At 47.2% G+C, this 14602-nt stretch overlaps 1 protein-coding gene across 1 annotated transcript; it reads left to right on the forward strand.

Annotated features, from left to right (window-relative positions):
- Positions 1–2173: 2173 nt before the first annotated feature.
- LOC123426378 (aspartate carbamoyltransferase, chloroplastic) lies at positions 2174–13368 on the forward strand. The gene is made up of 5 exons (XM_045110198.1): positions 2174–2679; positions 8398–8537; positions 9993–10166; positions 10262–10498; positions 13013–13368. The coding sequence occupies exons 1-5, from the start codon at positions 2181–2183 to the stop codon at positions 13118–13120; spliced, it is 1158 nt and encodes a 385-aa protein (XP_044966133.1). The 5' UTR covers positions 2174–2180; the 3' UTR covers positions 13121–13368.
- The last annotated feature ends 1234 nt before the right edge of the window (positions 13369–14602 follow it).

A 14602-nucleotide genomic window follows, 5' to 3' on the forward strand; every position in this document is an offset into this window, starting at 1 on the left:
GCTGGGTGCATGTATGGGTGGGAAGAGAAGTTGATTGCTAAAGTTGGGAAAAAAACCCTGGTCAAGGCGGTTGCGCAAGCTATTCCAATCTTTGCCATGTCTTGCTTTTACTTGACTAAAACCTTTTGCGAAGAAATCAGCTCCCTTATTGGCAAATATTGGTGGAGCCAACAAGATAAGGGCAACACTTTTCACTGGATAAGCTGGGAGAAGCTAACAAGATCCAAGTCACAAGGTGGTCTCGGATTCAGAGACATGGACAACTTTAACATTGCTATGCTTTCTAGGCAAATCTAGAGGTTAATTCAGGATCCAGACAGTCTGTGCGCAAGGGTCCTTAAAGCTCGATACTTCCCACGTAGCCATGTTCTGGATGCTGGGCTGAAGGAAGGTATTTCTTACTCGTGGCGCAGCTTACTTCATGGTTTGAACCTTGTCCAGGAGGGATACATCTGGCGCATTGGTGATGGTACTGAAGTTAAAATCTGGACCGACCCTTGGATTCCGCGTCCTTGGTCGCGACGTGTCATCACTCCGAGGAGGGGGAACCTACTGGAGGTGGTTAGTGATCTGATTGATCCATGCCTGGGAGGATGGGATGAACAGCTGGTTCAGGAGACCTTCTGGGCTGATGATGCACGTCATATTCTACAAATCCCTATCCTAGAAGGGGTGCAAGACTTTATCGCCTGGCAGTATGATAGGAAGGGTCTGCACTCGGTCAAGAGTGCGTACAAGTTTCACGTTCAGGTTGGGAAGCAAAAGGGGCAGGGGGAGGTCGGTCGCAGCACAATAGTGGCCGGAAATCTCAATAGCTGCACTGATGACTCGTGGAAGCGTCTATGGAAGCTGCCTTGTCCTAGGAAAATCCAAATGTTTGCTTGGAGGATGAAGCATGAGTCGTTGGCTTTGCGAACAAACCTGAAGAAGAGAGGAATCCCTGTTGAAGACCAAAAATGTTTGTTCTGTGGGCGTGTGGATGAAGATGGCTCACACCTCTTCATCAAGTGCAAGTGAGTGAAAGCAGTGTGGAGGGAACTTGCTATGGAGAAAGAAAGAAAGGGGCCAGAGCATATCTCTTCCATGCATGCAATGTTTGACTTTCTGCAGCAATTGGATGAGCTAAAGCGAGTGGTGGAACAACATAAATAAACTGAGGGAAGGGGAGCTTCCCGTTGCTGCTACTGAAATGGCGAGGCGCACAAGGAGCAATGTCCTTGAGTACTTGCAGGTCTGCGCTCCGGCGCAGAAGAAGGCGAGCGTGTGTCAATGGCGACCACCCGCGGAAGACCGGATTAAAATCAACCTTGATGGATCCTTGGTTCCGGGTGAGACTCATGCTGGCTGGGGGTGGTGGCTAGGTCCTCTGACGGCTCAATTGTTTGTGGCTGGGCCTGTCGCCAGGAGTATGTTGAAGATGCGTTCGCTGCTGAAGTCTGTCTCTCTTGCTGCTGATATGGGGATAATAAGAATGGTCTTTGAGACGAATTCAACACGAGCCTCTTGATTTAACCAAGTTGGACTCTTCGTCCTACGTGGCGGTCATCGAAGATACGGAGCTGTAGCTGAAGCTTTGGTTCTTTAAATTTGAGATCTCCTCGTGTCGTCGTAATGCAAACTCTGTGACGCATGAATTATTAGCTAGCTTAGGTCGATTGTATGAACCAAACTATTATGTAGAATGAGAGTCAGATGTATCAGCCATTGTGGCTGATTGTGCTTTGGGTGATTTGCCAAAGCACCGTTAAGTTATAAAGCTTTGCTTTGCCAAAAGAAAAAGTCAGCCGACGAAACACCCATACCTGGCCAAACGGGCCGGCCCGGCCCGGCACGGCCCGTGCTAAACGTGCCTGGTCCGGCACGGCACGCCGAGGCACGTTTAGTAATCGGGCCGTGCCGTGGCAGCCCGTGGGCTGCGTCTTCAGGCCCAGACACGGTCCGGTTACTAAACGGGCCGACCTGTTGGCCCGATTAGCACGCTGGGCTGTACAATTTCAGCCTCATGGGCTTGTTTTTAGGTCTACTGGGCCATATATTATGTGTATATATATATTAAAAATATTTAAAAAAATAAACGGGTCGTGCCGTGCCTGGCAAGGTCCGTTTAAATCGTGCCGGACCGGGCCCGTGTCGTGCCGTCTTTATGGGCCGGCTTGTTTAGCCTGCCCGTTTGGCCACGTATGGAAACACCCACCCGGCCGGATAGGAAACCTCCCCCGACTCCTAACAAAACCTTAAACCCTAGCTCCGGTCACTTCCCCATGGCGGCCGTCCGGGTCACCCTCCCTCATCCCCTCCTTCCCACCCCTTCGAGGAGTCCCCAGCTCAAGCCCTCCTCATACTATCCCCGCCGCGCGGTCGCCGCCTCAGCTTCGCTGTCTCCGTCGGCCCTCAGGGCTTCCCTGCAACTCGGAGATGTGATCGAGGCGCAGCAGTTCGATCGGCAGGTGCTTAATGAAATCTTTGAGGTGGCGCGGGAGATGGAGGCCGTGGAGCGCTGCTCCCACGGGTTCCGAAGCCGCGTCCTTGAGGGGTACCTCATGGCCACGCTCTTCTACGAGCCCTCCACCCGCACGCGCCTCTCCTTCGAGGCCGCCATGCGCCGGCTCGGCGGGGAGGTGCTCACCACCGAGAATGCCCGCGAGTTCTCGTCCGCTGCCAAGGGCGAGACCCTAGAAGGTGAGTTGCCTGAAAGTATCTTGTCAGGCCTTGCCTTGAGCATTTGTGCTAATCGCTGCCTGGTGACCTTTACGTGGAATGGACAAGCTGAAATCTTAATTCTAATTGGAGTTATTTAGGGAGTGAATGAGGATGGGTAGTGTTTGGGCGATGCCAGTAGGTGAGGAGATGCAAATTTTGTGGGTTATGGAAGAACATCGGTTTTGATTTTGCAATTGAGATCTTAACTGCGAGTTGTAGCAAATTATGAATCTTTGAGGACCTGGGATTTACTTAGAACCATTGTGAAGATTATTTGGGGAGGTCATCATCACTTCCTTGGATCTGCGAAGTAGAAAATTTTGGGCAAGTCTGTATACCACTTAAATTAAAACAAACATTGGTTATCTGCCATGTTTGGTGAGGCCATCAAAGAAAAGTCAGCTACTGGAACTAGTTGGCTCTCAACCTTAATTATTTAACAATTTAGAAAATTCTTACATGCTTTTATAGATCACTATGAACTATAGTTGGGAGCATCCTATTTTAACTATAGATTGGCTACCATGTTCATATAAATGCGTCCATTCAATTCCATTGTTAAAAGATAGGGCCACCCTTACTAGTTTACTTCAATCATTGTGAATACATTTTTCTTGGATGATATGGATGTGTAGTTCCTGCTGGTTTTGATGTAGGGACCACACAGTTGATTAATCCTACAACAGTAACTATTGTTATTAATTTTTAAATAACGTTTCCCAGATTATACCTGGATATTTTTTTGGGTTCTTGTAGCATCTCAAGCAGCTTACCCTTTGCCAAAAAATTCATCGTATAGAGGAAGTTGGCACAAAAAACACGCTCCAACAGATTCCCTATTTCAACCAAAAAAACACCCCATCTCTACGTAGAGGGGAAGTTCCCAAAAGCTTTTCCAATACATGCCATGTCAGCGGGCCGCTGCCAATCTCCGCCGACCATTGCGCCGCCGCCACATGTCGCTGCCGGACCGCCGCTGCGTCGCCCGCCGCAGTCGTCACCCACCACCATGTTAATAGTAATCCTTGGAGCAGCCAGTCAGTGAGTCAAGTATTTTCCTTAGGTAGTAAGCTAGTGAGTCAAGACTGTGTCTTGGGCTACAAGTCAGTGGGTCAAGTCAAGATGTCTTAGGCTGTAAGAAAGCCATGGAGGTGGTTCTGTACTAGTTGCTTTCAACTATAAAATGGGGTGAAACCTAGCCAGCTGCATCAATTGCAGCCCACAAACTGAGTTCCAAATCAGAGTTACCTGTGCTCTTGCTAGTTGCTACTAACAATTGGCATCAGAGCTGGTTAAGGTGAGGATCCTGAGAGATGTCAATTTTAGGTCAGGGCCCTGCCCGTAGTCCAACTCCCTAGCCACGGTGCCATTCCCCTTCACCGCCAGCAAGTCGACCGTGATGCTGGTAGGCGCGAGGTTGTCGTTGACCGTGTCTTGAAGAACTTTTACGTGGACGAACTATGCCGAATGGAGCCTTCTCATGAAGGTGATGCTGCAGGCTCAGGGCCTCCGGGAGGCTATCGAGCTTTGAGCTTACTACTTGTAAGAAGGTCAAATGGCGCTAGAGGCCATCTTGCACGTGGTATCGCCAGAGATGATGGCCAACCTGGCTGTCAAGCGGAGCGCACACGAGGCTTGGGAGGCAGTCCGAGCCATGCGCGTTGGCACAGATCGCGTGCGGAAGGGCAGGGCGCAACGGTCGAGGAAGGAATTTGAGACGATCTCATTCCATGACGGGAAGTACGTCTCCGACTTTGCGCTACGCCTCACCAACCTCGTCACAAGCCTCGCCACTCTCGTAGAACCGGTAGACGAATCTCAAGTCATCCTGAAATTCTTGTGAGTTGTGTTGCTTAAGTTCTCCTAGCTTGCTCTTTCGATCAAGACCCTCCTTGACACCTTTGAGTTGTTGTTCGAAGAGGTCACTGGTTTGTTGAAGGCGGCGTAGAACCGTCTTGAGTCGTAGGAGCCTCCACGTGAACATGTCAGGCTTCTTCTCACCGAGACGGTCGTAGGAGCCTCCACTTGAACATGTCAGGCTTCTTCTCATTGAGCAGCAGTGGCTGAAGAAGATGAAAGTGTGCCACGGGAGTGTAGCTACTCCAGGCCTGTGCGTGGCAGTGTACAACGACGATGGTGACCACAACAGAAGAAGGGTGGAGAAGGCGGTCATGATCACACAACAGTGTACAACGACGATGACAACCACAACGGAAGAAGGCTGGAGAAGGCGGTCATGATCACATGGCACCCAGGGATGTCCTGCGCGACGACACATGGCACAATTGTAGGCGTCATGGCTGGGCCAAGGAGTGCAAGCAGCCTAGGAGAAATAGGCTCTCCTGGCTCAAGCAGAGGAAGATGGTGAGGAGCCTGCTCTCATCATGGCTCAGGTCTGTGCCGCTCCAACCCTAGCAACAGAGCTGCAGGACTACGTTACTTCAGCCCCAGCCATGGAGGTACAGGACAACATCACCCCAACCCAGCCATGGAGGTACAGGACAACATCACCCCAACCCAGCCATGGTTGTGCAGAACGACATTGTTCTAGCCCCAGCCATAGTGGAGTATGATAGTACCACTCTTGCTCCAGAGCATGCTCTTCACATCAATGAGCCGAAGGCGAAAGCCTACCTCCGCACAAACAACAGCAATGAACGAATCAAGGGCCGGTACCTCCACCAGCGCCACAAACCATGTGACAGGCCATGGCAATGCCTTTGCTGAAATTGACCGAACGGTCACTCGCACTGTCAAATTTGCGATGGTTCCATCGTTGAAATCAGGGGCATCGGCACCATCATCTTCGCTGGCAAGAATGGCGGAACACAAGGCCCTCAGCGGCTTTTCCTTTATCCCATGGCGGAAGAACTCGATCATCAACATTGGTTAGCTTGATGAGAGGGATGCATGTGTGCTCACCAAAAGAGATGTGCTTTTAATTTGGGATCAACAAGGTCGACTCCTTGTTTGGGTTAGGCATGGCCATAATCGCCTTTACCTCCTACATCTCCAGGTGGCCCGCCCAATGTCTCTCGGCATGAGAGATACGGGCATATCAATTTTGTGCATTGAAGAAGATGGGACACCTCACTATGACACGTGGGCTGCCATGGCTGGATCACGTAGAGCAGCTTGTCATCACCAAGCATTGTCGTGACGCGTTTGCTCACCAGGAAAGGTACCGCGCACCGGAGCTTCTTGAGCTCGTCCATGGTGACCTTTGCAGTCTTGTTTCACCGACACCTAAAGGATGGTGCTACTTCTTGCTCGTGGTGGACGACACCGCTTGCCACATGTGGATGATGCTCTTGGCTGCCAAGAATAGTGCACCTGATGCCATAAAAGAATTCAAGTAGAAGCAGAAGCTCAGAGTGGTTGTAAATTGCGCGTGTTCCGCATGGACAATCAAGATGAGTTTACCACAACGGAGTTTGATGTGTATTGTGCTTGTGCAGGATTCCAACGCCACTTCTTTGCACCTTACGCGCCACAGCAGAATGGTGTCCTCGAGTGGCGGAACCAGAAGGTGGTGGCAATGGCATGTGCTATGCTGAAATAGAGGAGCATGCTAGCTGAATTTTTGGTAAACTGTGCTCCCACCCAATCCCTTGCTTGAAAGACGCCTTGCAAGGCGTGTCACGGCCGCAAGCCGGCTGGCCACTACCTTCACACCTTTGGGTGCAAGGTGCTTAGCGTATGTTAAGGAACAGTGGGACCTGCATAAGCTCAACGACCAGAGCTCTCCTGTTGTGTTCGTTGGCTATGAGGAAGGTGAGAAAGCGTACCGGCTGCTGGACCCTAATCGACGCCGTGTACGCGACGAGCTCGAAGGATGCACAAAAATGAAGGCCGAAGCTTGGTGTGCCGCGAATGTACCAAAGCATCCGCTTGATGAGTGCTCAGTGCACGTCATGAGGTGTATGCATGTGCTGCCTGCACGACGTAGTAGATGTCAGGGCGTATCAGAATGAGATACTGTCACGCACCGACAATGCCGCGACATTGTCAGCGGGCTTGTCGTCGGCGGCAGACAACTAGGGCTTGACCTTGGCCGGTGTGAAGGCTGTCATGCCCGTGTGATCAAGCAGGTCGATGGCGTCCTACTCCTGATGGAGGAAGAAGCCAGGGGTGTTGTGGCGGCATACATTGATGTCGAGGACGAAATGCAGCGTGCTGAGGTCCTTGAGCCGGAATACAACACTCAGTTGAGCAGCGTACGGGCCACAGGCGGGAGGCAGCGAGCTGTAGGACCACATGAATGGAGGAAGCGAGTGGAGGCTGACTTGACAACATGGGAGAGGGTCTCCAAGAAGTCCGTGCCGCCGTGTAGAGCGAACCCCCACATGATCCACCTTGTCTTGTACCTGTCCACGGAACCATCGGGGTGAAACTTGTTACAGCATACCCACTTTCATGAGGTTGATGCATGGGGCTGAGGGACAAGCGTACAAGTCTGGTTGGCGTGCAGGGCGTCGAGCTTCATCTGCATTGCTGTGGTCCAGTGAGGGTCACGCAGGACAAGCCGAGCGGGGAACCAACAAGATCACGTCGGCAACGAGGTTGGCCTGGCGATGGTTCAGCAGGAAGATCCCGCGTTGGTCGTTCATCAGGAGAACTGGATGGTGAGGAGGGCAGCTATGAGGATAACCTACACCATTAAGGCTAACGGTCTTCACTAACCGAACCTATTCTAGCTGAGAGGATATACATTGCTAGAGAATTGGGAGGAGGAAATCAGACATGCGTGTGAGGTGTTGGAGCTACAGCAGTGAAGTGCATCCTTCACTATGTCGCTAGCACCAGCCACCATGGTCTACGCTATAGGCGGAAGGCTGGAGAGGCACACTGATTGGTTATAGCGACAGCGACCTCGGCGGTGAGCATGAGTGGCATGGTGTTTTTCCTTGGTAGTAGTTTGTTGAGCTGGCAGTCACTCAAGTAATTAGTGGTGGCTCTGCCCTCCTGTAAGGCAGAGTATGTGGCTGCCACATCTGCTGCAGCACAAGGACTTTGGCTGGCTCGGCTGCTTGGGGAACTCCATGGGAGAGAAACTGAGGCAGTCGGGCTAATAGGGGACAGCAAGTCAGCCTTGGCGCTGGCCAAGAACCCGGTCTTTCATAAATGCAGCTATAAAGAAGGGGTGAAGCCTAGTCAGCTGCATCCATCGCATACCAGAAACTGAGCCCCAAATCAGAGTTAGCTGTGCTCTTGCTAGTTGGTACTAACACACCGCGACACAGCCGCCTGGCACCATGCTGCCCGGCGTCGCGCCGCTGCCATACCATCGCCACCTTGCCGCCAGCACGCCGCTGCCTGCCCGCGCTGGTGCGTGCCGCCAGTCCTCGGAGCTCCACCGGAGTCAGGCTAAGGATAGGTTTTTCTTATTGGTGATGTGCTATAGCAGCACACCTATGAAACCCAATAAAAATTTATTGGGAGAGCCCCAATAACCACTTATTGGGGAAGTTTTTTTTCGTGATCTGCTATATGTCAGGCTAAGGATAGGTACTGTTTATTGGTGATCTGCTATAGCAGCACACCTATGAAACCCAATAAAAATTATTGGGAGAGGTAACCACTTATCGGGGAAGGTTTTTTGGTGATCTGATGGAGATGCTCTTACTTGTACTCTATTCAAAATAATGCATGTTTAAAAAGAAACATTATGTCAAACCATGTGTATAACCAATGCAGATACCATAAGAACCGTTGAAGGTTATTCTGATATTATCGTTCTGAGACATTTTGAAAGTGGAGCTGCCAGAAGAGCAGCGGCTACTGCAGAAATTCCGGTTATTAATGCAGGTGATGGGCCAGGGCAACATCCTACTCAGGTAATTGTTATGTTGCTAACTCTTCCTGCTCTTTTTATTGGGTAACTCCGAAGCAATGTCCACATTCTTAGAATAAGACAGTTCTTCTGACAAGGAATTTGCAACTTTTATTTGAGGGTAGGTGCTAATAGTGAATGGTCAGTGAACCATGTGACCCTTTTTTGGTAGTATTAGGTGTTGATCAGATATAAACACTATAGGCCGATTTTGGATCCAGTTCCTTTTTTGCCATGCTTTCTTTGTAGAACGAGTTGATGAATGATGCTTCATGGTAGGGTGATGATGGCAATTTTATTGATAGTTCTGCAGCCTTATTGTAAATGAGCCATACACTTCTGTGTCTGTCTCTAGCACCAGGTTGAGGCTATCCTAGTATTTGCCAATTGGCCATAGTATTTGGAAGAATAAATTATCTAAAATAATGTCGACAAGGCATGGATTATAAACCTTTCCGGAATATGCAATGTGGTGTCCTGTACTTTTGAAGGTTTCTGTGTAAATTGAGTAGAATTTCACTATTGGCGTCACCACATTTTTTTTTCTGTGACAACCCCATACCTGTTTGTTTCTTTTTATACTGTATTTTTACCAGGATCATTGTTCATAAGGTGGTAAAGTGAAGGCAAGTACCACCTGCTCTGACGCCTAAGCGGCGCCTAAAGCGGGCATATTTCTAAGGCACTGCCAGGGCGCCTTATCGCCTAAGCGTCTAAAGCAGGACGCTTTACAAACAAGGACCAGGATTATGTATTAAAGAGGCTATTCGGCCGCAATAAATAGAAGTTGATGACCACAATATCCATGTATTCATGTGTTATGATCACAAGAGAGAATAGTTACTCGTAAATGTTAATTTGAGGGGAAGATACATTGTGAAAGAAAGAGAGAGCATACATTAAATTCGCTTGCATGCCTTATGTACTGAGACCTTCTTTGGTTTGTAGGAATTTCACAGGAATTCCATGGTTTAGGATTCTTGTAGGAATTTTTCCTTTAGAGCCATTTGGTTCATAGGAATTGATTCCTGTTCCTACATAGGATTGGTTCATATCTTTCACATTTTAAAGGAAAATAAACATGAGCCTAGACTCAATGGAAAAAATCCTATGATGTGAACCAAATGACATCTCTTTTCCTAATCCTACACTAGGATTTAACATACATGTCATCTCATTTCCTACGAGTTTCCTATTCCTTATGATAATCGTATCCTATGAACCAAAGGAGGCCTGAAAATGTACCCGTACGCCTTCTATATTCAATGGAAGTCAACGGGTTTTCAGCTAATTAATTGCGCCCATTACCCATTAGTTCATCAACCACCTCTTTGTCTAATTCATCATGTTGGTAAATATAGTTTGTTTGTGCTCATTGGAATCTGATTTCTGTTGTTACATCACGCTGAAGTACCACTTTTGCATTCTTTGTAGTTGATATGTTCATTCTTTCATTCAGGCTCTGTTGGATGTATATACAATAAAGAGAGAAATTGGTAGGCTAGATGGAATCAAACTTGGTTTGGTTGGAGACCTTGCTAATGGGAGAACTGTTCGTTCTCTGGCCTATTTGATCGCTAAATACCAAAACATTAAGATATACTTCGTATCTCCAGATGTTGTAAAAATGAAGGTACTTCTATCCCCGATAACTGTTCTTCTTTTCTTTTGAATTCTATTGTAGTCCAAAGGAATAAATGGATTGTTCTTTGTATTTCTTGTTCGAAGGATGATATTAAGGAGTACTTAACTTCGCAAGGTGTCGAATGGGAAGAAAGTTCAGATCTATTGGATGTGGCATCCAAGTGTGATGTAATTTATCAAACACGCATTCAAAAAGAAAGATTCGGAGAGAGGATCGATCACTATGAGGCTGCTCGTGGGAAATATATTGTGGATAAGAAGGTTCTAGGTGTGCTGCCAAAGCATGCTGTTATCATGCATCCCCTTCCAAGGCTGGATGAGGTTAGCAATTATCCTTTCACATGCATCGCAGAAATGTTTTTTTATTACGAGTGTCACCTTATGTTGCATTTCAGTCCCGCTGTGTCACTAGTTTTTTTTATTGTCAAAGGCTTAATCCAATATTTAACAAGTCTTCGAATCAGGGTCCTGAAGTAATCTGTTATATCTAATTAGTACTCTCTGTTCACAAATACTCCCTCTGTTCCTTTATGTAGCGTGCATCGTTTGCAAGTTGCAACGCACATACCAATGAGTGACGTGGAGGCTCTATTTAGATGAGAATGCCCCTCCACCCCCATGGCGCAGTACCATGTGCCCAGTGACGCGCTGCCTGACCCGGCCAAAGAGTGACGTGGAAGCTTTATTTAGGAGAGAACGGCGCTGATGACTTGCTCGCTGACGAACCCGAGGCGATGGAGTGGCTGGACGCTTGCACGCCTTGTGCTGCCAGTACAAGTAGAGGCAAAGGATCGCACGACGGGGGACGCTGCAAAGGAGATCCAGGCATGGGCGGCTGCGAGCTCGCTGCCCGCCTTGTGCTTGCGCTACGACAAGATGACGGGGACGACCGTGCTAGCTGCTAACGGAGCTTGAGGCGGGGTTGCTTGGTGCAATGGTGGCGGAGCGGGTTGACGCGCTGCTTCGAGATGCGGTTCGCCGCTGCATGTGCAGAAAGGGCCGGTGCGTGTGGTCCACATCCCGCTAGTGGATGAGCTCCTGTGGCTGGTGAATCTGGTCTGCGCCGCCGACCTTCGCGTGCACATGATCGTGCTCGATCTCCCGCGGCTGGTGAACCTGCTCTTCGTCACCGATGCTCGTGTGCGCGCGTTCGCTGGAGTTCCCACGGCTGGTCAATGATGAGGACAGCCGTGGATGCGGAATCTCGGGGCGGGGACACCGGCCATTGACGAGGGGGCACGGGGACATAGGGCAGAGAGGATGCGTGCGGGAGCAGAGGGGATAGGCGAGGAAGTGGATGCACTGGGTGTGGAAGGATAAGGGACATTTTAGTCCGAAGTGTGGCAAAGAAGCAATGAGTACTTGCTAAGCAGATTTGAGAAATAATTTAGTATTGAATTGCAACTTTGTGAGCAAATAAACGAGTAGTTATCAAGTATTGACATTTTGAGCGCACAGTGAGCAAATAAATAATGTGTTCCTTCCGTATAGGAAGTCCATTGTATCAAGTGTTATGGAATAATTTTTTTATATTAAGTTGCATAGAAACTACTTAGATTGTATGGAAGCTGTAAAAAAACTAATCAACCAGGCAGCCTCCTATAAATCAGGCACATGCAATACATTATTCATTTGTGCTTTATACGTTATAGTAGTATGAATCATTTGTCCTTGAATTTATCAGTGTGCTACCACCATTATAGATAGAGAACCATAAAAAAGAAGACTGTTGTGATATCCTACACATACATGTATATATGATGAGTTGACGGTAGTGAAGTAATTTGATTCCATGTATTACACACAAAACTTGAAGAAAAGAAGGGGGGCGGGTGTGTCGGGGTCAACGTTTTATGGGAAGCAACATTTTGTTACTGTGTTATATATTCCTTGCTACAATGTGGAATTTTCCAAGAAAAACTTATGTGTACTATAAAATGGAATGGAGCATAAGATGTTTTGGATATTTCAAATATGGACTACATAGGGACTGAAATGTGTGAACAAACACACTAATACATGTCTATAAACGTCCAATTCAGAAAAAAGTTAGGACATCTTATATTTGTGAACGAAGGGAGTAGTTACCATGCCGAATGATACAGCTTGGTGTAGTATACTGGTAAATTTAGTTATTACCAATCCATTCCGAGCTTGGGAATTGGTTAGCCAAGAGCAGTTCTTGATGTTAAGAAAGTAGGAACTTGTATTCCCATGGGACCATAGGTATATTATACATGTATGGGTGAAAAATATCCAGGAAGCCTCTTATACAATGCCGAATGATATTGCTTGGTGTAGGCAGATAAATATTTCAATGAGTTTTCCTTCAGTATGGAGTAATACTGGTCCATTTTGTCATGACCAATCCATTCTGAGCTCGGGAATTGCTTAGCCAAAAGCAGTTCTTGGTGTTAAGGAAGTAGCAACTTGTATTCCCATGGGCCAATAGGTATATTGTACACGTGTGGTTGAGGGAAATATGCAGAAAGCCTTTTATAATATGGGGAAAGTGCAAAATACTGTACATGGCTATAAATATAAACCGTAATGTGCCAATTTAGGGGGGGGGGGGGGGGGCTGGTCTTGGAAAGTTGTTGAGCTGCGATGTTTCCACATCCGAGCAGCAACATGTACTAATTACCTAACAATGTGAGAATTATCTTTTCATGATAATCACCTATGATTTCCTTCATTTCTATGAAGGAATCAATGTTCATGGCAGTTGACATGTTCTTTCTTGCTTGGCTACTGTTTGATAGTGATAGATGGTTTAATTGGTTCCTAGCTGGTGTCAATTGGAATTTATGGGATTCAGTGTTTATCGTTTTGCAGATCACAGTGGATGTTGATAGTGATCCAAGGGCTGCATATTTTAGGCAGGCTAAGAATGGCCTCTACATAAGGATGGCACTGCTCAAACTTCTGCTTGTTGGCCGTTGACATTCCTTTTTTTGGTGCCTGAGCTTTGCGGCGTCGAAGGATAAAAAATGTAGCCTTAATTGTTGGCTCCAAGTTCAATTGTTCGGTGCTGTGGAAGGTATAAGAAAGTTGGATCCTTGTAAGAATAAAGCAATGATTGTATGATAAATGCTCCATAGGAATATTTTCGTTATACGTAGTAGCAGTGTGGAACATCCTTTTCCCCAAGAAGGAATGCGATGTTGGAAAAGAAACTAATATTTTACCTATTTCCTCTGTTCCTAAATACTCCCTCCGTCCCAAAATAAGTGTCGCAGCTGTAGTACATAACTTGTACTAAGTTAGTACGTAGTACTAAATTTGCGTCACTTATGTTGGGACAGAGAAAGTATAATTCTTTTTAGAGATTCCACTATGGACTATATATGGATGTATGTAGATATACTTTAGAGGGTAAAGTTTCGCTCATTTTGCTCCGTATGTAGGCCCGTAATGAAATCTCTAAGAAGATTTAAGTACAAAATTTTACATGCTGAATATGGTCCAGTGCAAAAAGGCAGCCATGTTTTGCTTCCTCATTTGCTGATGGACAATGCCGTTTTGGCTTGCCGAAGTTTGAGAGCTTTTACCCCAAATTGCTTTTGCTTCCGGCATGGTCCGAGTCTACTTCTCACAAGCAAGTTTGTGACAACTATTTGAATTACTCTTGGTTGGAAATATAGCACTCACCTTTTAGAATTCACATGTTCATTGTTTGCAAACTAACAAAATGTTGAACTTTGGAAATTTTGAACTTCCATAATTTGGGAATATGGGAACCCTAAACCCCATACTTTCTAGGAGGATTGTAACTGAATTTCTACCTTTCTATTGAAAAGAAACGCAAAGGTTCTTTGTGTTTTATTGATTTTTTTTTTGTCCTGGGGCTTACCAAAATACAAAATAAACCCGGATGGTGCTAGTAAGAGTTGAGAACATCTCCAACAACTGCCCTGAAATGGAGCATTAAAAAACAATTTTAAGGCACCAAAAAGTGGGTTTTAGGGCATCAATTTTCCTTTCCTCCAATAGCTACCCTAGAATAGAGCATCGCTGTTCCAACAGTTGCTCTAAAATGGGGCTGTCAAGTAAAGAAAACTATGGCACAGGCTAAGCTGAGAAGAACCTTGGGTGTCGCCTTCACCTTCCTTGTCGTCACTTTCCTCTATGATCCCAACGGGGCCAGGCTACAACGGCCCCAACAGATCCAAAAGGGGTTTTAGTGGCCAACATTTTTGGTACCTTTGGGTATGACACCCCATGTGTCACACTCCGTCAATGTAGCTAGAATGGCCTCACATGCTCGCAGAAAGAGGAAGACCCGTAGCGCTTTTGACGTGAAACAAGATCTTCACAATTCACTTGAGCTTCTTGTCTTAATTCACTTGAGCTTCTGGTCTTCAATGACGAACAAGTGAAGACGCCTCGGGTTCAAGGTCCTTGGTGCAACCACAATGGGAGCTT

The sequence above is a fragment of the Hordeum vulgare genome, chromosome 2H (genome assembly GCF_904849725.1).
Source record: "Hordeum vulgare subsp. vulgare chromosome 2H, MorexV3_pseudomolecules_assembly, whole genome shotgun sequence".
Lineage (NCBI taxonomy): Eukaryota > Viridiplantae > Streptophyta > Magnoliopsida > Poales > Poaceae > Hordeum > Hordeum vulgare.